Raw genomic sequence first — 25,240 nt, 5'->3', positions numbered from 1 at the left:
AACACAAATGTTAGGTGGGTTTTTTGTAAGTAACTGATAAGTTGGGAGCTTTATTGTAAATTATTCTTTCAGTTCTGCGCCATAAACTTGCTATAAAATGGTCTGTGGGGAGGGTGAGAATGCCCACCAACACAACTATAGGCTCTTAGCCTCAGTGCACCACTTCATCAGTCGATCATGCCGGCCCCACCAAAACGAGGCTGTGTCCTAAAAAGAGTCCTAAGAGCCATCTCTTTTTGCTTCTGCCCCTGCTCAAAAGACCATGGACCAGTTGGCTCAACGACCTGAATAAGGCCCAAGGCGCTTCACACTCGTGCATGACCTAGGCGCGGCGGGCTCGGACGGCAAGGCCATGGATGCCCATAGCCTTGAGCCGTTTTCTTTTGGTCTTTAAGTCATTTAGTTATTTGGCTTTGGTTTATTGGATTAGTTGTTTGGTGTTGGATTCAAGGCCCAACATGTGGTGACCTGGATTCAAATATCAGGAGAATTGATTTCTTAGATTTGCCGTCTCTCTCTCATTTCCTACCCCCAGCATTCCCATGGTATGGTACGAGAGCTGAGCACGGCCAAGGATGCCCTATGCCGCTCGGTGCTCCACTTAGGCGTTGACCATAGCGGTAGCCGGAATTCTTGGCCCTACTCAAACTTCTTTTGGCATGTGAATTATGGTCAGATCTGCCATATGAGGCATGGAGAACTTCGTTCAATGTTAGATCCGTTGTTCTCCTTGCTGATCTCAGGGATTACGAGGCATAGGCTACGTTTCAGAGAATCAGTAAGCCTCTCAAGGGCTTCGTCGCATGCGTTGAAAGTAATAGAAGTTCATTCCCACGTAGCCACAACCCTCCTTAGAGGGAGGGTGGGTGACTTGGTTGCAGTGGCGCGTCCACTCTCAGCATCAACACATGTTTTTTCTTGTAAAATTATAAATACCTTAGTAAAATCACATATTTTATATCAAAGTTAATTATAGAAAACCGTTCAAACTTTTTTTTTATACATATCTTTTGTGGTCTTTATGAAGTACACCTTACTAAAATCATATATTTTATACCAAAGTCACTAGAGACCATGCAAACCTCCTTTATATAACTCTCACTTATATGTATATTAGCACTTTATTTTTTTAGTCACTTAAAATCATATATTAGCACTTGATGCTAAGCTTCACGTTGAATGTGCTGTTCCAGCATTGACTACAAAGGTAGTGTTTATGTGAAAACATAAATAAAATTTATATTTCAATTGAGATCAAACTGATTAATTTCTTTATACTATCAGAACTTTGCTATATAAAATTATGTCATGGAGGGAGATTAATTCAAGATGGCCAGTTTCTATACCAGCCAGCCCAAGCAGAGACGAGCCCACTTATACCTAAAGTCACTGCATGGTTGCAGAAGGGATTGGGCTCTATGTCAGCCAATCCTATGACTAAATCAGCAAGATTGGCAGCCACAGCCATTAACCTCATTATCCTATCACCCTTGATCTTCCTCACCTTCTCCGTAACCTCTTTGTCTGCCAGCGATGAATCAGCACTGGACATGCGTGCATGGAGGAGTTTTTTCTGAGCAATAAGGCCATTTCTTATGATAATGGAGTCGGATATGATGAAGAAAACATAGCCTAGAGATTCACCAAAGGCAGATATGAAGCTCATCCTCCTGGCAACACCAGGGTCCAGAACCCCTACTCTAGAGAGCCATAAAAGGTGGTCAAAGAAGAAGTAGACCATCTCACCGGCATTGGCGAAGACCGCAAGCAACTGGAAAGTTGGCGTGGAGCCAGGGTTTCTTCGGAGAGTGTTGAAGCCGGTGAGGAACCGACCGCTTCGGAAGGCCTTGCGACTTAGTCCGGATGCAAGCTCCCATTGTTTGGCTCTCTGGGCTATGGTGGGGTGAGAGGCTTCTATGTGCCAATGCACAAGCTTGGAAACATATTGGAAGGTCTTGACCAGCTTGTCTATGCCATCCCTCTTTGCTAGGAAGACAACCAGATTGTCTAGAGTGTCATCCATAGAGAGTGTTTGAGTCCTCCTAAACTGAAGAGAGTATGTGAAGGTGAAGAGAGTGCAGATAGATAGCGAGCATGGAAATTCAACTCATGGCCACCAAGCAATTTCTTTTGGATTGAATTGTTGCATTATCCTATAGGGACCCACCAGTTTGTTCTGGTCTAGAAGAGAGACAAAACTGGCTAAGTGGATGGTTCTACATTTCCCACACATTAGGGGGGTCCATCAATGTGCTCTCATTAGACTTGGTCAACTTGGATCCATCAAGGTGCTCTAATTAGGCTTGGTCTACTTGAGCCCAGTATAGAGTTGTCAACAAGGAAAGGCTCATGGGATGAAACTCAATCAAGTTTATGGAGTCTGACCAAGGTTCCAGTGTTCAATTTGACTTGAATGGACTTGTACTGCTCAATGTGGCTCACATATTTTTTAGAACGAAGCAGTGCTCTGTGTCATGCCCCACTGCTCGGTGAAACTTGCAGAACTGTTTCTTGAATTTGCCCAAGATTACTGGAGGATCGACAACTTTTGGCAGACGGATCATATTCTTTGTGAGCATATATTCCAGAACTTCCTCGAGTGTCTATTCCAAAAGGGTGAATTCACGGTCGGGACTCCAGTCCTTGCGCTTTGGTTTTTTTTGGTCTTTTTTTCGCTGATGAGGATTGGATTGGGAAGGCTTATTATTGTTGAAAATTTTCCCTTTTTGACCTCTGAATCCTTCTGAATTGTTGCCGTGATCATTCTTATTACCCTTGTTGTCAGATAAGTAATTAGCAGAAAGAGTGAAATGGGTTTTCTTCTTCGCATCTTGACTGCCCCTTCCTAGGGTGCCAAAAGTCCCATGAATACAAAGAAAATAAGTAAAATTAAAAATTATGAAAAAAATGTGTTAAAGAAATAACTACAATTAATATAGAACAAATCAAATAAACCTTTGCCTCATGATATAACTGATATAAACATAAATATCATATTTTTTAAAGAATACACATAATATCATGTTGAAATCATGGTAATTTCACTTTAATTATAATGTCACAATATTTCTAAAATTATCATGACATTTTGGCCACTACAATGTCGTCACTTTTTAGCAATATCTTCAAAATATTGCGGATTTTTGTCACTAAGATTGGTAACCCGTTTATACGATCTTTTAAGAACCAAATAGAACGAAATTAAAACAAGGTTTGAACCCATTTATTTGCTCAAGTCCTCTGTCTCTAGGTTGGGTGTAGAGTGAGTGACGAAGGTTTTTGGTTGGCGTGGGTATGGACGGACCCAGACCTAGCCTGGGCCAACTTATGGCCCAGTCTTGTTGCGTGGTTAGGTGAAAACTGCGATACATGCGTGCGTGATCTTCCGCACCAAGAATTTCCAAAGATTCGAGCTACTCGTTCAGCGGGGAATCGCTTGCTTCCTATTGCCGTGCGGGAGCAGAGTATCTGCCGATTACCGATTATCAGCCATGAGAAAGGTTAGCCACGACTCGTTTCTCTTCATTCTTACGCAGATGGTTGATGGGTATCACCGTATTAGTATCAAATCACAGACCTTGTTTCTTAAAATCGCTTTGAATCTGCTTTGGTTGGCTTCATATCAGAACACCCACTTGGGTTTTCCGCCTCTCTTTATTCTAATCGATGTATTGATGTTCAATTATGTTGATTCCTGTATCCCTTTTCTCTAATTTGTGCCCGAGATTGATTGCCTCCTTTTCTGTATGTTGAAAGATTCAACCAGTCTTTTGGATGGTTTTGTTACTTTTCTTTGTGAATTTGGTGATGTATATTCATCTAAACATTTGAGGTTTATGTCTTTGGTGGGTGGGGGGGGCGCAGTACAAGTGATCAATTTTTTAGAAATTTTCAAGGTTCTAGTCTTTCAGTAGGGCAAGTTGATGGCTTTAATATGGTTGGTGGTGAGTTGACGAATTCGTTCATATCGCATATCTGTGTGAAGTTGGAAGATTTGGCTGGTCAAGTCTGATGATGAGGGTTGTAATCTTCAGTGTTGGGGGTGCGTACTTTCTTGTGGCTATGACAGAGTGATTTTCATGGTGCACATGTTGAGTATTTGCTTGCTTTCATGTCGATTCCTAGAATAACATTTGATGGTGCAATCCTTTCTTGTGTTGATTTTGTTGTGTCTGAGGATTGGACTTGATGATCCAAAAGCAAGTGGTATTTGGTTTGATCCCATGCTTGAACAACTTAAAAGGAGAAATCAAAGTATTTAGTTATTTTTCAAATTCTAAACCATAAACATACCCATGGATAATTGGATAATCTGTAATAGAATCAGATACACCACATTTTTACACTTCAATTCAATTTATAGATTCAATACTGAAGAAGAAAGTGGCAGACATGCTAAAAATACTTATATCCCAATTAAAATTGAGTTTATGGTGTGTGGGGATGTTGTAGTAGATTGAATAATGGTTGGAGTCAGCATAATCAATCCAGTAGCTGCGTACTGATACATGCAGCAACGAAGGGGATTTTTTTTTTTGGTTATTTGACAAGCAGACCTCCTGCATATCTTTTGACTCCACATCAGCGGAGGGCGTATATACCCGCTTCATGCATGTCTGTGCTCCTAGAAAATTCCATGTCTTGGCAAGACTTATGGAACAGAATCCTTAGGGAAATCCATAATAGCAGAAAAATTTTCTTCACCTTTTGTAGAACCTTGGTGTTAAGCAAATAGTGAAAAGAAATGAATGAAAGTATACAAGGTGACTATAATTTATGTTGCCACCTCTTAGCAGTTATGATGGTGGGATTTGGAAAGCTGAAGCAAACAAATCATTTATTTAAAGTTTTAAACCATAAAAGGAAAATACATGGGCACTGGAAAAGGCATTCATAATTTTGTATCAGTAGGTGGACTAGGCTGCTAAGTTCCTGTATTTGTACTTTATGTAGATCTATTCATGTGAAATTTATATGGTGGAACAAACTTCACAAATATCTGAATTGTCCCCACTAAAACAATTGAAGATATAATATAGATGGCACTATTATAAAATTAAGAGATAAGGCATACGACAAACTATAGTAAGATAAGATTGAAGGTTAAGCTGCATAAGTAAATCATTGTCAAAGTTTCTTATAAGGCGAGAAGATGAAGTAGGAAGAATCATTGCGAAAAATAGGGATTTTGGCTGTACATGGTGTGAAGTGTGAACTTTTTTGTTTCTTTAAAGCCATCAAATGTAGTTTGTTGATCAAAAGAGCATCCGAGCCCAAGGCTGGAGGCTTTGATTGTACCAAGCGTCCAGTTGGATGCAATTACAATAATTTAAAGAAAGTTAGACAGTGTGAATTTGACTAAATCTGATGGTTCAGTTGAGTATTGACTGCACAATATTTGGTAGTGTGTGGAGAAACTGCTTCTTGCTAGGGTTTCACAATATGGTATTATCTCAGATATGATCAGGAAAACTGTAAATTTCTTTTTTTGTTTTTAAATCACCAGATGATATCTTGAAAATTTTATTGTAGATACTTTTATTTCCTGTAGCAGCAAAGTTGTTTTCTGTAAAACCTGCATGGGGTTTGCAAGTAGAGGAAGATGAGGATTGAAAGTTGCAGGTGGTAGCTGATTCCTTGATCTTGTTCCAGCAGATATTGCAAATACTCTAGACATGGTTGAGGCGATCCATTTTATATTGCTTGCTAGAATCAAGAAGTGGTATGACAAATATTAAAATCAATGGGTGGAAAGACAAGATTGATCTTTCAAAAAGCTAATCCAGCAAGCCAAATGGTAATAGATATCCTGGTCCAGCTTCAGAGGCACACCACCTAGCTTGTTTGAAGTGACTACCTAGTCAACAGTAACACTTTGTCATTGTGGTAACCCCCGCTTCTTGCATGTTGTTGTGAGGGAAGCCATTGCATGGAGGACTAGTGGGTAGTTATAAAATACAGGGATTGGTTTGTTGTGTCGCAATTTCATTCCTGATCAAAAATCCATTATTTTAGTGACTTGCCTGGTCTAGTGAGGGTCACAAGTTATTTCTATACAGTCACCTGCTGGTGATGTCCAACTTTATTGTGTTTTATTTGCCTTGCAGATTATGCGGCTTTGTTTGTGTTCTTCAGCATTCATGAGTGCTTCTATGTTACCATTAGACGTTTGATCTCTGATAATAAGACTTTTTAACTAAGTCACACGGACTCAGCTAAAAGGTCGACGCACCCGCATCGACACGCCCGACACGGGTGCGGCTTCGGACACGGTCAACTAAGTGTCGGACTCGGTCAACGCACCAGGGCTGAGTCCGTCCACATTTTGGACTCGGTCAACTTTGACCGAGTCTATTTTTTATTGTTATATATATATATTTATTGTTATTATTGTTATATATATATTTTGTCAACTTTGACCGGTCAACTTATTGCTTTAAAATTTACAATCTTATTATTGTTATATACATATATATATATATAGCCATGTCCAAAATTTTTGAAATTGCTCCGCACCCGTACCCGTACCCGCACCCATGTGACATAGCTTTTTAACTGTTTTCTGATTCGAAATCCTTCACTACTGATTTTAGCTTCATCTTTAGAATGATACCACTATTTTCATGTCAATGTTATTCCTTCTATATTTTGAATAACGATACTTTGTTCTAGTTATGAAGTCTGAATACCAAATTGTGCAATATTCCTGCTGCTTTTGTTTTTGTTTTCGTTAATTCCCTTTTTGCCACAGTTAACGATTGTTACTTCCTAATTGTCACTTGTGTTGCAGAGAAGTTGATTTCTGCGAATAGGTTGAACCTTTTTAAGAAATGGAGAAGGCAATCTTTCTATTCAGGCCTCCACACCTTGTAATGAATGTCTCTTTGCAGCTGCGGGTGCCAAGCTCAAGATCTCATTTTCCAAAACCATCACATGATTTGAAGACTTTACCCCTTGTCCGCAAGCATTCTCATCTGTTTTGCTCGCAATTGTCTGCTTGGGAGCCCTCACCCCTTCCCTATTCTCCTACCAGTGATGTTGATGGCATCGTAAAGGGGAGTAACATCTTTGAATCCTTGGATGTCCAAGAAGCAAGCACAACAAGCATCCCTGAGAATGAAAACTCCATAATTAATCAAGCAAAAACTCTACAACCTCTGAAATGGCCCATGTGGCTTTTGGGCCCTTCTGTTCTGCTTGTGACTGGCATTGTTCCCACCTTATGGCTGCCTTTATCTTCAGTATTCCTCGGCTGCAACATCTCTGGTCTCCTCTCTTTAGTCGGACTAGACTGCATTTTTAATATTGGCACCACCTTATTTCTACTTATGGCAGATGCTTGTGCTAGATCAAATACAAAGAGTGAATCCATGGACCTATCACAGTCATCCAACCATCGAATTCCTTGGAATTACAGGTTCTGGAATACAGGTGCAAGCTTGGCAGGTCTTGTCATTCCCTTCATGATACTCCTGGCCTCTTGCAGGAGCATTCTGCAGCCACAGTTGCCATTTCTTTCATTTGCTGTTCTGTTTGGCCCCTATCTTCTACTCTTGTCCATGCAAATGTTGACCGAGATGCTGACATGGCACTGGCGATCACCTGTGTGGCTCATCGTTCCAGTTGTGTATGAGGCCTACAGGGTGCTGCAGCTAATGAGAGGATTGAGGTTAGCGGGCGAGGTGGGAGCACCAGCTTGGGCGGTGGAGAGCATCAGAGGTCTGGTGTCATGGTGGATTCTGATCCTGGGAATTCAGCTCATGAGAGTTTCATGGTTTGCAGGATTCAATGCTCGCGCCGATCCAACTCTTGATCAATCCCTCAACACTGACTAATGGGCTGGTGGTCAATGTTTTCATATATGCTAAGCAGTGGGGAGCATCAGCTTTAATCATGGAGTGTCTGTAATACCAATAAAATTAGATAGGATAGTTATTCGTCAATTACATTTTGTGCCAGATTTTAATAACGTCTCTTTTATGTGCATCTTCAGATGTAATAAAGTGTATATAGTGGAAAGGGCATAATTCATTATATAACATGAAGCACAAAGGTTCTGCATAATCCATACTTCTACCCACTGCTAAAACTTGACAGGATATCTGAGAGAGAGAGAGAGAGAGAGAGAGAGAGAGGACTAGTAAATGAACCAAACATCTTGTGACTGGGCTCGATTCAGCTCGATACACAGCTGGCGAGCCAAGCCACGAGCAGCTCGTTTAGCTTAAACAAGTCGAGCCCGGACATAGGTGTTCAGCTCGGCTTGGCTTGGCTTGGGTCAACTCATATAGATAAACAAAATTATGTGTGATAAAATATTTCAGTCAAACATATAAAGAGAATGATGCGAAAAATATCAACTATTAAGTTTAATATCATATATAAAAACTGTATATATTCCATGTATAAATAATATGAAAATTTTTACACAAGCCAGATTATGTTTGGCTCGCCCTGTTGAGGGACGGGCCAAGCTTGAGTTCGGTTTGGCTAAATATGAACACTAGCCGAGTAATGAGCTCGGTCCACTGGTAAACGAGCCAAGTCCAAGCCTTGTTCAGCTCGTTACCAGCCCTATTGCCTGTATGTTCTCTGGCTAGATTCAGGCATGGTTAATCAACACCTCAATCCTAATCCAGTTGAAACAAATAGTCCAGACACTGAACTAGACCCGCACACCCACTAACTCATCAGAGCCTACTTTCTGACTCCAAGTCGGACTTTTGGCATCCCCACAAGAAATAAATCCGACCCGCATTGCTGCAAAAACATCTAGTCCGACTCACCGGGTTGAGTCAAGCACATGTAAGCCGCTCCCAGTGAAACCCGTGCCCTTGACCAAGAAATCTGCCATAAACAGAGTCCCATTTGACTAGGTTAGTCCTTTTCAAGATTCTACCAAGCCAAGCACGACCCAGTGAAGTTCTTGACCGATTCATATCATGGATCTGGATTCGGGTCAGACCCATCCTGATCCAACTGTGTGTATGGACCCGTGCTCCGGATCCAAAATAGCAACAGTGGAGTGATGAAACGAAACAAAATCTAGGTTTTTCCTTCTCCCCCTCTCATTTTACTTTCTTTCCTTTCTTCGTGTTCTTTGCGTGTACTCTCTCTCTCTCTCTCTCTCTCGTCATCTTCTTGAAACCCTAGACCCTCAGATCGAACTGAAATCGTGGGATTCTTCTTCCCTCTTCTCTTTTTCGGGTCGTATTTCTGAGTCTCGATCGAGCAATTATCGATTGTTGGTAGTCATGGACGCTCAGAGAGCCTTGCTGGATGAGTTGATGGGTGCTGGTAATTCCCCTCTTCTCTCGTTCGTACCACCTACGGGTTCTTTTGCTGCAATTTTGCGATTGGAAACCCTAATTCCTCTCGCTTTTTTTTTTAATAATTCTGATTTCGTGTTACTTGATGGATTTTTGGTTCGATGACGTTGTCTCTTATGTTTTGGTCATGATCTTTTCTTTCTTTAGAGTTTGAATACGTGATTACTTCATTTCCTACTTTTTCTTTTTGTTTGGTGATGGAAGCAACCACGTCTATAGGATTAGTTTAGCTAATTACATGCTTTGTTTTGTAAATTTTGGTCGGTTGAAAGAAGTAGTTATTCTAGATTGTATATTTTCATTGATTAATTTATCTGCCCAATACCTACATTCTGTGTGGTGAAAGGAGTTCTGTTTTTTATGATTTGAAGACTTGATTAGATCCATGGTTTCTTGTATTCTGGCTTAGCTGTGTCTCGACGAACGGAACTTAGAAACGTCCTTAGGTCCCATAGCCAACAGGCCTTGATCCCACAGTGCAGTCCAGCTATACCAGTTAGTTGCCTGTTATTTTTTCCCGAACCCGGCTATAAATGAGGTTTGGATCCTATTTTATTTCCCTTTAAAGCAAGAAGTACCATATCCATGGTGGAATATCACGGAACTTGTTTTATGCAAATTCAGACCGAGGCTTGGGTTATTTCCTGGTTATGGTGCCATGGGTATATCATTTCTCATGTTGCAGATTGGACAAGTTGGGCAGGGTTACTATGTTCAGTTTCAGCAGTCATTCGTGACTTACTCTTTAAATTTCTCGAAAAATAGCGTAGGGTCTTTTTTTTTCTTTTCTTTTCGGATGCTTGTCGTGCAATTCCATTTCATCCTTATTCTTGTTGGTTATTTATTTCTTTGTATTCTTGTGTAGCTCGCAACCTTACAGAAGAAGAAAAGAAGGGGTTCAAGGAGATATGCTGGGATGATAGAGAAGTTTGTGGTTCTTATATGGTTCGATTCTGCCCGCATGACTTATTTTTCAATACAAAAAGTGATCTTGGTAGGTTTAAATTTGGATGGACACGTTAACTTTTCAAAATTTCTCAATGATATCTTCAAATGCAAGAAATATGTTGTTTTCCCTAATGCTCTTTTTTTTGGTGTAGGTCCATGCCCTAGAATTCATGATCCAAAGTTGAAAGAGAGGTAGTTACAGTGTTCAATGTGTTCTTTCATTCATCCTTGAATATGTTACTTAATATCGTTGTGATTAACATAGATTATGATGTCCTCACGTTCAATGGTTTACTGCAAGCTTAATAGATTACAAAAATATTGTTTATTGAAAAAGCAGCTTTGCCCTTTTACTGTCACATTGAACGATTGTAAAGAATTTAGAAACTATTCATGGAAGTTTACATTTCTTGGGATGTTGTTTAAGTTTACCCTCTGGGGTAAGATGTCCGTACCCTTTTAAAGATTGGGATTACCATATGATTAGTGCATATTGTGCATGTTTGGTGCTTGTATCTATCTTAATTATTTTTTCTTCCAAGAATTTCGTGGAGATAGCTTCTACATTATTTACATGTTTGTGTAGGAAGGAACTTAATATGAGTTACCGGCGTGCTAAATAAGAACTTTGGAGTTCTGGCTGTTTCAGGTTTTCATTGAGGTAACTGATCTTTAGCCTTCCGGTGAGATCCTTATAGGGAAGAGGGATGCGTCTCCTAAAGATTTCAATCACAGGGTTTATCATCAGAAAAAAATATTTATTGCATTGTAATATGCTCATGATCTTGCATGCTAGACCAAGGCCAAGACTAAATGAGTAATATTCCTGATGATATTAGCTAAAGCAGCCATTCTTTCTCTTGACTGAGATGCTGAGATACTTGAGATGATTTACCATGTCTCAGCTTTCTCCTATCAAGTCACCAATATCATTCTTGGCAAGGTTTTTCTCGAAAGTTTTCTCCAAGAAGTTTTTTTTCAGAAAAATCTCAGGAAGATATAGGAAGTTTTAAAATTGGAGAAAAGATAAATAATAGGTTTTGTAATATTTTTCTTGCAAAAATATAAAGAAAAAATTATAAAAGTTTTTAAAATATGAAAGAAACAAAAAAAACTTGAAATATAAAAAAGATATATTTCTGAAAATCTCGGAATATCTCAGGAAAATATCGCGATAATTTGAAAACCTTAGGAAAATATCGGGCGACCTTGAAATACTGATGATATCAAGATATTTTCAAAATATCGGCAATATTGGTGACCGTCTTCTATAGCTAACATGGAATTAAAACAGTATATTTCTAGTAATAGTCTACACTGTCAAGTACACAACCTGATGTTGATCTGCGGATTCGTCATGTAGTTACTGAATCACATAGGTGGAGTGGAAATCCTTCTTCCCTGGTATCTCGGTTGTGAAGAGGGAAAACCGCCTGCTTCCAAGATGAGTAGGAAGGTGTCTTGATTCCTCTTCTGGGGATTCTTGATTCCTCAAGAATTGTTATTACTAAGATTGGCAAATTAAGATTCTTGAAGCAATTAACATGTATTTTTTTTCTTTTAATTACAGTAATGGATCATCCATATCTTATGGCATTTATTTGTATGCGTTAATGGAGATTGCAGAATACATGTGAACTGTTGTATAAATTTTTATGAAGAAATTCTAATACCTTGACATACAAAGTAATCTTACTATGGCCATTTTATGCCATTCATGTTCCGAATATTGCCTACATAGTTAGTGTTTTTTGAATGTTGCATTGTGTTCATGTGCTCTTTTAGATAATGTGATATAGGATGTCTTAAAATGGGTTATAACTTATAAATTATGATATCCATGCGTTAAGTGATTTTTTGTTCTAATTCACCTCTCTCTCGTCAGTCATCACAAAACAATTCTCCACCTCACTTCCGTCCACCTTCCCCTTCCTGTCTTTGCTTCCTATTCTAGCAGCTATGATTCATCATCTTTTTCTTCCTCCCAACTTTTCCTTTTTTCTTTCATTTTACAAACTTTTAACAGTCCAACAATCAGCGGACTTATCTTATTTTGGTTTCTATTGTTCCATAAGTGTCAATTGAGCATGCTCTAGGTTCCATTTGCTTTTATTTTACAAACGTTTAACAGTACAAGCAGTAGCATTTATCTTGCTTTGGTTTCTGTTGTTCCATAAATGAGCGGCAATTGAGCATGCTCTAGATCATTCAGCACAAGGTATGCACAAGACACTTCCATACAATTGTGACTGGATTCTCTATTTTGGCTGTTACTTGTGTGTCATAAGCTGCAAACCTTGTGCCTGAGTTCCATGCCCTTGCACCAGGAAATATAATGTTTTACATGCCCATACTCTTGCGCTCAGTTTTCTCTGATAGATAGAACCAGGTTAGGCCTAGTTGGAACCCCAATATGTAAGGGTTGGATTATGGTAAATATAACTCTGACAAAAATTAGTGCTGAATTTAACTGGATCTGGTTGGACTTAGCTGGATCTGATTTGGATATAGATTGGATGAATCATGGCATGGTTTGAAGACCCAATTATTCATGACTCAACTCAATTATTGCTTGACTCCCGACTTGTTCGGCTCATGGTAACTCTCTCTCTCTCTCTTTCTCTCTCTCTCTCTCGCGCGCGCGCAAAGACACACGATGTAAGTTGGGAACTTCAAAATCTTCCAGCTCATGTAAAAGTGATTATGCATTTTAAAAAATACAACCGCTTTTAAGGGTGTTTTAGTAAGTTCATTCAGTTCAACGTGGCTACTTTTAAATAAAAGGTAAGGGTTAACGTGCATGCAAGCATACTAGCGAAGGCCTAAGTTCCCTTTATTGACAAGGGTACTTGGGAAAAACAGTTGCTCCAAAATCCATTTCTGAGCATGACATTAGTTGAATTTTTCGGGAATAAGCTCATTATTGCTGGAAGATGCAACTCCCACTGATTTTTGGCATTGTTGATGCCAGTAAGGTGCTAAAAAAGTGCTGGCTGAGTGTTATGTGATACAGAGCTTTGTATTGTTATTTTTGCTGTATGTATAAGAACTCTTCTAGTCATCCACAGGATTAGGTGAATTCTGAGATCATGAATTCTGGTCATCAAATCAAAGTTACTCTGTGTACAAAAATTAGGTCAATGATATTAATGGAAGTATTGCTTGTTATTTGTCATTTTCTTTCATTAAAAAGTGAAATTTGTGAGATACCTGGCTCCAGCTTCCATTGCTTCTCTTGACTTCTGTTAACTTCACATTGGTTTACACCACATACAAACCCAAATCTGGTAGCTATCAACCAATCACCTATTCTCACCACCTTCTAGGTAAATGCTTAAATGATACCATCAAAGATAAGCCCTCCATGATCCATTTGATAACAAATTATGAAAAAAATTTGTGGATGAGTATTAATAATTGTTGCCTGAGAACATATCTTGGTTGTTTGAAACATGTGAACTGCAATAAGTCCCTTTGAAGGCATCCCATCTTTGCGGAAGTTGTGACAAGATATTCATTGCAAGATATCATAAGAGGACTAATTCGTGGTTCATACATATTGCATTATGCCTTTTGAGTGATGGTGGGCCCAGATGTTAAATGTGTTTGTGTTGGCATAAGGAATAGCTCAGATTGGTCTTCCTAAATGATATAATCGACAGGCTTTGTTTCAAACAGGACCAGGCTCGGTTGCCATTCATGGAAAGGAACCTGAACTCTGTTTGTTATAAGTAAACTAAAAAATCAGCCTCTCATTTGTATTTGTCAGCCATTACTTTTTATTTTATTTTCATCAAAAAACTTAATTTATTCTCATGTGCAGCACACACACACATTTCAGTTGGTTTTATACATTTGTGTCCAAATCTCTCTGGCTCTGATAGACTCATGGAAATTGCTATAGTAATGATTGATAAACATTGTTGTAATATTAATTTTTAACTAGTATGAAGTTCACATATTCTTAAAAGAAAAAGAAGAGTGATCTCATCTATCTTCACATCTCTCTGTCCCTCTACACACATGCTTGGGTGATCATGGATGAAGACAGAGAATTACTATGGTTACAAGACGATAATTGCTACTACAGTTCTATAACTGGTAACAGGTTGCCACATCTCGACCTACTCTTCAAGCCACCCCCCACCCCACCCCTTCTCTCATCTAACATTCTTCACTTGTGACATACAAATGATAAAAAACAAAAAGATAGATTGAGAATTTGGTAAACAAAAAAGAGTTGGCAAGCATTAAGCTTCCCATACTTGTGCATGTCTGCCTTCATTCACTTGTACATATGGATGTACATGTGCATGAAAACTATGAGGAAACCTGCTTAGGATGGAGTTCTGTGCATCATAGGTTTTATTATGTCAATTTCTTATCTGACAAGCATTGATAGTTTAATATGCAAACAGATGTACTTTTGCCAACACAAGAACACATAAGACACACACACATCTCCATATTCATGAAGAAAATTATATTGAAAGTTATTTGTTATCACAAAATTCTAACTATGTGTATAGCTGCTAGGACAAACAAGTATTTTTCACATAACATGTGGCAATACATTACTTGGCAATACATTACTCCGCCTGTGTATAACTGTTTAGTTATACACTGCCGGTCCCAAGCCCGGATAAAGGAGGAGGGTTGCGGTAGGCCTGTGACAGCCAGCATAAAAACTTAGTCATACCCTATGAATATGAACCAATATGAGAATTTCGTTGGGGCGTTCCCTACTGAGCGACGCGTTGTACTCTATAGGCCCGGAGGCAGTGATAAATGGGCAAGGGTTGCTAGGTCGTCGCCCGGAAGCGACGCGTCACACCGGCGCCCGGGTGTGGTGTCAAATAGGCAAGGGTTCCCTCACTTTGTTGGACGGGTGGGGGTAAAGAAGTTAGTCCAAGACCATAAAATTAGGTTAGCCACTTGGAACATAGGGTCTTTAACTGGTAAGTTGGTAGAGTTAGTAGATTTTATGTGTAGGAGAAAGATTGATATTTTATGTCTACAAGAGACCAAATGGGTAGGTGAGAAAGCAAAAGTGATAGAACCTTGGGGATATAAGATTTGGTATACAAGAATAAATAGGAATAGGAATGGAGTAGGGATTGTTATGAGTCGTGAGTTTATAGATAATGTAGTTGAGGTCCGTAGGAAGGGTGATAGGATTTTACTTATTAAATTAGTATTAGGTACGGATATTATTAATATTATTAGTGTTTATGCACCTCAAGTTGGTTTAGATGATTCCACTAAGCGTCAATTTTGGGAAGATTTAGATGGAGTAGTACAAGGGATATCTTATGGAGAAAGGCTTTTCATCGGCGGTGACCTTAATGGGCATGTAGGCATTAGTAGGGATGGATTTGAGAGTATCCATGGAGGCTATGGTATAGGAGAAAGAAACGATAGTGGAGAAAAGATTTTAGATTTTGGTTTGTCCTATGATATGATCTTAGCAAACACTTGGTTTAGGAAGAGGGAGTCTCACCTAGTAACATTTAAAAGTGGGGTTAATACGAGTCAGATAGATTTTTTCCTACTTAGAGAGAGAGATAGGGGTTGTTGCATCGATTGTAAGGTTATACCGGGAGAAAGTGTAGCTACACAACATAGAGTCTTAATTTTAGATCTTAGAATTAGACAATGCCGCAAAAGGGATAGATCATAGAATTAAGTGGTGGGCACTGAAAGGAGCTAAACAAGGAATGTTTGTAGAGCGGCTAGTTAAGGAAGTTGATTGGTGTCTCGAGGAGGATTCAGAATCTATGTGGAATAAGATAGCGAGTGGCATGAGAAAGGTGGCTAAGGAGGTATTGGGTGAGTCTAAAGGCGGTGCACCGCTAGTTAAGGATACATCGTGGTGGAACGAGGATGTCAAATTAGCTATTAAGGTTAAAAGAGAGTGTTATAGAAATCTAAGTAAAAGTCGTGATAATGAGAATTTGGAGAAGTATATGATAGCAAAGAAGGAAGCTAAAAAAGTAGTTCGGAACGCGAGGGATAAGGTATATAAGGAGGTTTATGACAAGTTGGATACCAAAGAGGGTGAGAAGGATATTTATAGGATTGCAAAAATGAGAGATAGAAAATCGAGGGATCTGGGTATGGTTAGATGTATCAAAGATGAAACACAAAGGGTTTTAGTCAAAGATGAGGAGATTAAGGAGAGATGGAAAGATTATTTTGATAAGCTATTTAATGAAAGTCATGCTCAGGATCTTGGAGACTTTTCCATTCATTTTCATGAGATGAATCGTGACTTCATGCGCAAGATTCAAAAGAAAGAAATTGCAGAGGCTTTGAAGAAAATGAAATCAAGAAGGGCAGTTGGCCCAGATGGTATACCTATCGAGGCTTGGAAATGTTTGGGAGAGAAAGGTTTAAAATGGTTGACAAATCTTTTTAACAAGATTTGGCGGACAAATAAGATGCCTAATGAGTGGAGGAAGAGTACTTTGGTGCCTCTATATAAGAATAAGGGTGATATGCAAGATTGCACAAACTATCGTGGTATAAAACTCATGAGTCATACTATGAAACTTTGGGAGAGGGTGATTGAGTCTAGGTTGAGGAAGGTTGTCATGATATCGGAGAATCAATTTGGTTTTATGTCTGGAAGATCTACTATGGAAGCTATACATCTTCTTAGACAACTTATTGAGAGAAATAGAGAGAGGAACAAAGTTTTGCATATGGTTTTTATTGATTTGGAGAAGGCTTACGATAGAGTACCGAGGGACGTTCTTTGGTGGACAATGATGAAGAAAGATGTTTCTCTCAAGTACATTAGTATAATTAAAGATATGTATGAAGGAGTAGTAACCAATGTCCGCACTTGTGGAGGGGTGACAACCAATTTTCCTATAGCGGTTGGGTTACATCAAGGATCTACTTTAAGCCCTTTCCTATTTGCTATAGTGATGGATGAGCTTACGAGATCAATTCAAGAAAATGTGCCGTGGTGTATGTTGTTTGCTGATGATATTGTTTTGATTGATGAGTCTAGAGCTGGGGTTAATGCTAAGTTAGAATTATGGAGACAGACATTGGAAGCAAGAGGTTTTAAGTTGAGTAAGAGTAAGACAGAATACATGGAATGTCGATTTAGTAAGCAACGAAATAGAGATGGGAGTGTAGTGAAGCTTGGTGAGCAAGAAATACCGGTGGATGATTCTTTCAAATATTTGTGATCTATCATTCAAAAGTATGGAGAAATTGATGGAGATGTAAATCATAGGATAAAGGTTGGGTGGATGAAATGGAAGAGTGCAACTGGAGTGTTGTGCGATCGTAGAATGCCATTGCGGTTGAAGGGAAAGTTTTATAGGACGACTATTAGGCTCGCTTTACTATATGGTACGGAATGTTGGGCTGCCAAGAGACATCATATTCAAAAAATGAGTGTAGCTGAGATGCGTGTGCTGAGATGGATGTGTGGAAATACAATAAAAGATAAGATTCGGAACGAGGAGATACGTAAGAAGGTAGGCGTTGCACCCATTGAAAATGAGATGAGAGAGAATCGCTTACGGTGGTTTGGACATATTCGACGAAGGCGTAATGATGCTCCAGTTAGAAGGATGGAGAAATGGGAAAATATATTAGTTAAAAGAGGTCGGGGTAGGCCTAGGAAGACATGGATGGAGGTGATAGGAAAGGATATGAATGCTTTGAACCTCACCGAGGACATGACATTGGATAGAAATGAATGGAGGAGAAGGATTCATGTGGAAGACCCAGAATGATTTTCTTTGTTGGTTCATATCGCCGACCCCAATTGTTTTTGGGATGAAGGCGTAGTTGTTGTTGTTTGTTGTTGTTCTCTGCATCTGATACATCCATGTCCACCACATAGAGCACATGGTACATCTATATGATTTTTCCTTCTTTTTTTGTCATGTGTTATGTTTTTGTTGCTTCATTTGGTGAGTCATGTTGTGGTGAATGATCCTGGACTTTATATTCACATAAAACTGATCTCATGCTTTTTCTTCTCTTTCATAGTACTTTTATTTTATGATGTGCTTAAAAATCAGAAACCCAAACCATGTTGAAAATTGCACAGCAACCGTGGATATGCAGTGCAAAACAAGGCATGATACGGACCAAGAAGAAAGGTCTAGATTCATGAACATCATGTCAGTAATAAATATACAAAACAAAACAGCAAATGATGGCAAAATAAAGAACCAAGTTGGGGAGACAATGTCGACAGGGTAGGACATAGGTTTGTCCGTGATTCTTCTTCTCTCCGATGCCCAGGACCTTCACCATATCATGTTGACTTTGAGTGCAATGTCAACTGAAAAGAATGGGGAGAGTTGATGTATAGGCAAATAAGCCATAGCAGCATCTGTTTTGCAAGTGTCTCAGGTGTCTGGTACCATATCCAACACAAGTTGAAAAGTGCAAAGAGTTTAGTTTGTGGCACTAACTAAGCCTTATAAGATTTTAAGTTGTTTTATTGTCTCTGTGCTCATTTCATTTATTAATTTTCTCATTTGGTTGTACAGTCAATCTTCCTTGTCAGTCTTTTCTGCAGCTTGAAGAAACTGTTTATGGTTTACCAAGTATTGTTCCTGTTCCTCAAAAATAAGGTCTAAATTGAAGGGTCGTGTATCAGGCTGGTAGTCCCACTATCATAGTGATGTGGTCCATGTGGAAAGGCTTTGGGTGATATGATGCTATGGTCTCTCTGAACGATATGATATGAGCTTCACTTCATGATTGAAATTTCAGACCTGTCGTTATTGCTTTTTAGATGAAGCATGCTGCTTTTATTATCCACAGCTATGTAAGCTTTCATGATAATTTTCTTTTATTCATGGTTTCAGCTTCGAGAAATCACCAAGGCATGACATGTACGTGCCAAGATTTGAAGCAGAACTTGCACAGTTTTGTGAGAAACTGGTGACTCTCTCTCTCTCTGTATATATATATATATATATATATATATATATATATATATAGGGAAAGGGGACCGTCCAACCAAAGGAAGTACAAACCATCCAGACCACTTTTAAAAACCATACAAGTATTTTTTGGCAAATCCAACCACACGAACGTGATCATGATAAAAAACCTAAGAACTGACTCTTATTACGAACTTTTTTTATTCATAAATTGGATTTTATGATCAAGAAAACCTTAAAATTTTCAAACCTTAGCACATTATAAAATCCTGCGTATCGAAAAAATTTGCTACAAGAGCCGGTTCTTATGTTTTGACCATGGAGATCGCATCCGTGTGGTCATATTTGCCAAAGCACTTTTAAAATTATTTTTCAAAAGTGGTTTGTAACTTTGGATGGTTTGTACCTTCCTTTGGTTGGACGGTCCCCCTTTCCCGTGTGTGTGCTGATTTTGGATACTTGGTTGTGCTTTGTCTGACATTTACTCATTTTGGCGGCTTTGGTTTATGTACAATCATTTTATGTAGGTATTGGACTTGGACAGGAAGGTTAGGAGAGGCCGTGAACGTCTAACCCAAGAAGCGGAAGTTCCACCTGCACCTCCTATTCCACCTGAGAAGTCTGAGCAGCTCTCTCTGCTGGAGGATAAGATAAAAAAGCTACTTGAGCAAGTCGAATCTCTTGGTGAAGCTGGCAAAGTTGATGAGGCTGAGGCGCTCATGAGAAAGGTTTTGTCAGTGCCATTTCTTAAGGTTTTTCTACTTGATGGTATCATATATTTAAACTTTTTCTTTTAACATCATATGATTTAGAATTGTTCCTTCATGTTCCAGGTGGATATGTTGAATGCTGAGAAGACACTTTTGACACAACAAACATTGAATGACAAAGCATTGACCCTTACACAAGAGAAAAAGATGGCACTTTGCGATATATGCGGCTCTTTTTTAGTAGCTAATGATGCTGCTGAGAGGACCCAGTCACATATAACTGGCAAGCAGCATATAGGGTATGGCATGATACGTGATTTTATTAGTGAATACAAGGTAAATGTTCAAGTCCTTCATCTTTTGGTGACTCAATTTTCTGTTTGCATTCCAATTCATCTCACTTTATGTTGAAAAGGCTGCAAAAGAAAAGGTGAGGGAGGAGAGTTTGGCTAAAGAGAAGGAAGCAGAAGAGAGAAGGCAGCTGAAGGACAAGGAAAGTGAGAATAAAAAGAGAGAAAGTGATGTAACAGAGCGAGAAAGGTACAAGGATCGTGAAAGGGAAAGGTCACGAGAATGGAGTGGCAGAGGGAGCAGGGATGGCGGGAGGGAATCAGATTGGAAGCATAACCATCACAAAGCTGGTCGGGATTGGGGCAGAGACAGGGCTCGTGAGCGTAATGGGAGCATAGAATTGTCAAGGGAGAGAAACCGGAAGAGCAGATCTCGTTCACCATATAGACATAGCCGTAGGAGGTCGTCAAGAAGTCCAGGTCGGTTATACTAGTATGTGTGGAATAGGTGGCTTATTGAAAAAAAGAAAAAGCAAAGAAAAGAGAGGTAGATATTTCTTTTCTTCCTCCATTTCTTTTCCAGTGACTTCTTAACTGTTATGGGTAAAAATTCTCTGCTATACAACAGCTCTGTTGAGATCGCGTCATCTTGATATATCAATTTTTAGAAGAAAGTCTGAGGTAGGTAAATCAGTTTGTTACCTTTGTTCTTTTATTTTTTGTAATTGCCCAGAATTTCACATGAAAAGATTTCCCCGCATCATTTTGGGTTTCAGCTTTATGGTGTTTTAATTAGATGGCAGAAAGATTTTTTGCATGAGGGATGGTGATGCACAGAAGATGATGAAATGTGTTTGGACGGTAGTAGCTTCAAGTGATTCTAAAGCATGGAAGGTTTCTAGTTTCAGCTCTCTGTTTGCAGGACTGCTCTATTGAAAATGGCCATGATTAATCAAATTTCTAACCTAAGACCAACTACTTTCTTTTGGACATCTTTGTTCATCAAAAAGAGATTTGGTCATTGTTTTCTAGAAATTTCTTAAACTGGAATTACTTGTTTTGCAAAAAATGTTTTGTTTTTCTTCGGTTGTGGTTTTCTCCTCTGTTACGGGTGATAGAAAATAACTTCTATCATTGCACATTTTCTGTGGTTTTATGCACACATGGAAATGCTTGTTGTTTCTTCTTCGGCCCCATCCACACAAAAACATGCCTTTTTTCTCTTTTATGACGAAGGACCTGCCCAGGAACGGGCTTTCTTGATGGGCTTCCCCTCCTAGAGACTTCCCTAAATATGCCTATTACTAACCAGCTTCAGAGCTGGACAATTAATATGGTGATCATGGCTTCCACCTTGTTAGCCAAACTGGATTTAGCATCAATGGCAGACTGGATCCATGGTGGAAGGCGTAGCTCCATGGCTAAACTATGGACCGATAAAGGTAAAATGGAAGTTACTTTTGCAGTTAGTTTGTTATATGTATAATATTGGTGTTTTTAGTCAAAGCTCGTGGAGATCCAAGAGACGTATCAGACTAGCATGCCATTGGTCGATCAGTAAACGTTGTGGTCGTGAGATCGGTTTTGATGGAGCGATCTGAAGGTGGAAGGGCACGAGATGTATGGATAATGGTTGGTATCTTGTTCAATCAATGTCCTCTAGCTGTTCAGGATTCTGTTCGTTGGTGCATTTTATTATCACTAGGTCGAGCAAAGAGTTGAAAGCCCTTGTAAATGCCTTTTCTATTACTGCAAATTGGCTGCCATTTAAGAAACAGGGATGGTTGGTCCTGTTGTTTTTCTTGCTGGCTATCTGAGCTGTTTCCTTCTCGATGACAGAGCAAATGTAGGTTGAACGGGGGTCAGTTGCTTTATGCTTCAGAGTTCTCTCTGCTTGTCAAGGCCGAGTAGGATTCGATTCCAGGGGATGTATTTCAGCCCATGAAGTAAATGGGATTCTATACTCAAATGTCATCGAGTGCATGTAGAATTTTTGTGGGAAGCTGCATTCTATGAAAATGGTGTCATATCATTCAAGATCTACGCTACAATATGGGTTCAAAAATCCAAACATAAGTGATTGGGTCGGTAATTTTAGCTGTTTGATGAGATGGATGCAGATGCAGATGTGAATGTCATGATTCTTGCCTAAGTGGATGACCATCATGGTTTTTTTTGTTTGGCAGAAAAATCAATTCATTAAAGCAGCAGTAGAAAACAGGATTGGTAAACAATAAGTCACCAACATCCTGTTACGTAGTGCAGATTCAGAAAATGAAAATAAAAAACAGGAGAATATCAGAGTGCAATCTCACCAATTCGACATTCACCAACCCAAAGGACATCTGATGCGGGCCATTTTGGCTGAACAGTGCTGGGGATGTTTTGAAGTGGGGTGCCTTCTGCGTTGGGCAAGTGGTGTGCATCTTGCAATTTACCTCTTCTCTTGAGATCACTAACTTGGGAAATTTTGGGACATTGTGAATTAGATGCCCATGGGGCTTGTTGGCCGGTTAGCTGAAAATTATTTGGAATTCGTGCTTAGAGCAGCTAATTAGTAAGAGTTTATGAGACCACTGGTTTTGCTGCCGTGGCTGCATATGATGCTGATCCATTTTTAGTGTTAGGATGATAAAGGAATTGGTTTTATGCTTCAGCAGGGAAGTGCCATTGTCGGAGGACCTGTGATACGGGGACACGGCAAACAAAAGGTGGCCTATGCCCAACCTTGTCATCGAAAAAAACTTTCAAAAGGTATTAAGCCACTTTACACGTTTTACTATACTGTCACAGAGTGAGAGAGAGAGAGAGAGAGCTGCCGCAAAAGGTTGGCCATTGAATGGTATTTTTCCTAATGAAAATTGTGAGTCAAAGTACATCAAATAATTTAGTTAACTCTATTGTCAGATCACATCTATGTAAAAAAAAAGACCATTCACCATATACTGTACCTTTTAACGTTAAGTTGCCTCACCATTGAATCTATGTATCTCTTAATGCTTTTGCCATCATCAACCTTGCATTGTTCCGGTTGTTTACTAAAGCAAAAACAATCAATCTTTTAAAAGTATAATGATAGTGGTGGTGAACCAATATCATCAAGTTACAACCTCACTGAATATCATAATCGGTCCTTCTCCCATTTTCTTCGTCTTTGTCTTTTGATTTTTCTTTTTGTGCTTGTGGGCCTTCATCCTTCTATGTCTTGTAACCTATGCCACTCAAGCTTTAGCATGCATGACATGCACAAGAGAGACAAAAAAAGAACGACAGTTGCGTGTAGCCAGGATCAGGTGCCATCACATGGCACACTTTGAGTGTGCCTCTGCACCTGGCTGCCCTCCATCTTTGGCTGACAGTGTCAGTTGTGGGGTCAAAAGCAGATGGAGGACAGCCAGGTGCAGAGGCACGCCTGATCCTGGCTCAGTTGCGTGAGAGGGAAGAAAAGTTTTATTGGAGAAAACCTAAAATCATCTTGCCTGGCAAACGAGCCGAATGAATGAACCGAACTTGAGGTGTTCAAGCTAGGCTTGTTTTGTGATGACTGGAGCCAAGCTAGAGCTCATAACAAGCTTGGCCTAAATGAGCCAGACATGAAACTGGCTTGTTTACAAAAAATATATTATTTCAAAGCTGAAATTAGTAGGATTTGAACTGCAAACTTGTTGAACCAAGCTTGACTTATTTAAAGAAAAAATGCATTGTTTCAAAAGGATTGAACCCTACACCTATTGCTTGCAAGCCAAGCACTTCTACTACATTATGTGACATAAAATATATCTAAAACATATTTATTACTACTTTTATATAAAATAGTTAGTAAAATGATGGTTGTCATGTCTCTAAACAAAATAGTGTAGTAGAAAGAAATCATGGTTATGTTGTTGAAACGTGTTTGAGCATGTTGTTCCATGCATCCTTGGATAACAAATTTTAGGTAGATGCCTTTAGAGCTACAGCTTATCAAGAGTCTTTCTACACCAAATCTTGACTAAAAGTCTTCATATAAGTTTCTTCCCAAACATGTCCCTAGGTATGAACATCTAAAAATTTTTGGGTGCACGTGATATCTATATTTAGTCCCATATGCTAAATCCAAACGCTCTAAAGTCTAAGTCTTTGTGTTTTCTTGATATATGGTTTCAACTATAAAGATTACCTGTGTTATGACCCCGTCAGTGTTGTTAAAAAGGTGCCTCAAGGCACAAAAAGCATGTCTCGCATTGAGCTGAAGCCCTTTGTGCCTTGAGACACACATATAAAATGTAAAGTTAGTGAGGTGCACCTCGTAAGCTATGAGGTGCATGCCTCATGGTGAGGCGCGCTTCAGCTTAAGGCATGCACCTCATTTTTTACAAGTCAAATGGGGGTCAAAGCCCCCATTTGAAAAAAAAGTGGAGGCCCCGACTGATTAGGGCCTCCCCCTCTCGTCTCTCACTCTCATCTCTTGCCCTCTCTCTCGTTTCTCGCTTTCCTCCCTCTCTCTCTCTCTATATATATCTTTCATTGCCGAAAAGAATAAGAAGAAGAAGAAAGTGGTGTCACCCTTTCTCTCTCTCTCTCGGTAAGTCTCCCTCTCTCTCTCTATCTCACACACACACCGTGTGAGCTTTATCTAATCAATTTGACCCCATGGATGTGTTCAACATGGTATTTTTAGGAAATCACAATTTAGAGCAAGCTGTAATGATGTAAAAACATGATTTTTTCAATTGTGAAATGTTGATATGTTGTATTTCTTTTATTTATATTTTTACACATTTTTAAAAGAAATTTTTAAGTTTTTTTTAAATTGAGGCTTACGCTTTACGCCTCGAGGCTTATGCCTCGCTTCAATTTTTGGTGGAGCGCTACGCTATGCCTTGACGCTTTTCACAACATTGGACCCAGTAAATAAAAAAAAACTTTTGTTTCAAAACAAGTTGTCTTTAATGAAGGTAAATTTCTTTATGCTGAAAAGAAAGAGTCTCTCACATCTCAAGAAGTGTCAACCTGGATTCAAAATCAGAGTTAGTCCTACAAATAGTCGTTATCTAAAC

The 25,240-nt window shown here is 39.2% G+C and overlaps 3 protein-coding genes across 3 annotated transcripts; 2 read left to right on the top strand and 1 right to left on the bottom strand.

The window, feature by feature from the left end:
• Nucleotides 1-1,086: 1,086 nt before the first annotated feature.
• Nucleotides 1,087-2,037, bottom strand: LOC149845700 (peroxisomal membrane protein 11-4-like). The gene has a single exon (XM_089997708.1). It carries the CDS (start codon nt 2,021-2,023, stop codon nt 1,325-1,327), a length of 699 nt encoding a protein of 232 aa, XP_089853834.1. The 5' UTR covers nt 2,024-2,037; the 3' UTR covers nt 1,087-1,324.
• Nucleotides 2,038-3,377: 1,340 nt separating this feature from the next.
• LOC149845699 (uncharacterized) lies at nt 3,378-8,064 on the top strand. Its single transcript, XM_089997706.1, has 2 exons — nt 3,378-3,500; nt 6,791-8,064. Exon 2 carries the CDS (start codon nt 6,831-6,833, stop codon nt 7,833-7,835), a length of 1,005 nt encoding a protein of 334 aa, XP_089853832.1. The 5' UTR covers nt 3,378-3,500; nt 6,791-6,830; the 3' UTR covers nt 7,836-8,064.
• Nucleotides 8,065-9,076: 1,012 nt separating this feature from the next.
• On the top strand, nt 9,077-20,980 carry LOC149845698 (uncharacterized). The gene is made up of 7 exons (XM_089995925.1): nt 9,077-9,297; nt 10,195-10,323; nt 10,430-10,469; nt 19,124-19,199; nt 19,729-19,929; nt 20,035-20,247; nt 20,327-20,980. The coding sequence occupies exons 1-7, from the start codon at nt 9,255-9,257 to the stop codon at nt 20,693-20,695; spliced, it is 1,071 nt and encodes a 356-aa protein (XP_089852051.1). The 5' UTR covers nt 9,077-9,254; the 3' UTR covers nt 20,696-20,980.
• The last annotated feature ends 4,260 nt before the right edge of the window (nt 20,981-25,240 follow it).

This window comes from Nuphar pumila, chromosome 2 (genome assembly GCF_984573655.1).
Source record: "Nuphar pumila chromosome 2, dmNupPumi1.hap1.1, whole genome shotgun sequence".
In the NCBI taxonomy this organism is placed as follows: Eukaryota; Viridiplantae; Streptophyta; class Magnoliopsida; order Nymphaeales; family Nymphaeaceae; genus Nuphar; species Nuphar pumila.
Note: the sequence above shows the minus strand (reverse complement) of the source record. Positions and strands in the feature narration are given on the sequence as shown.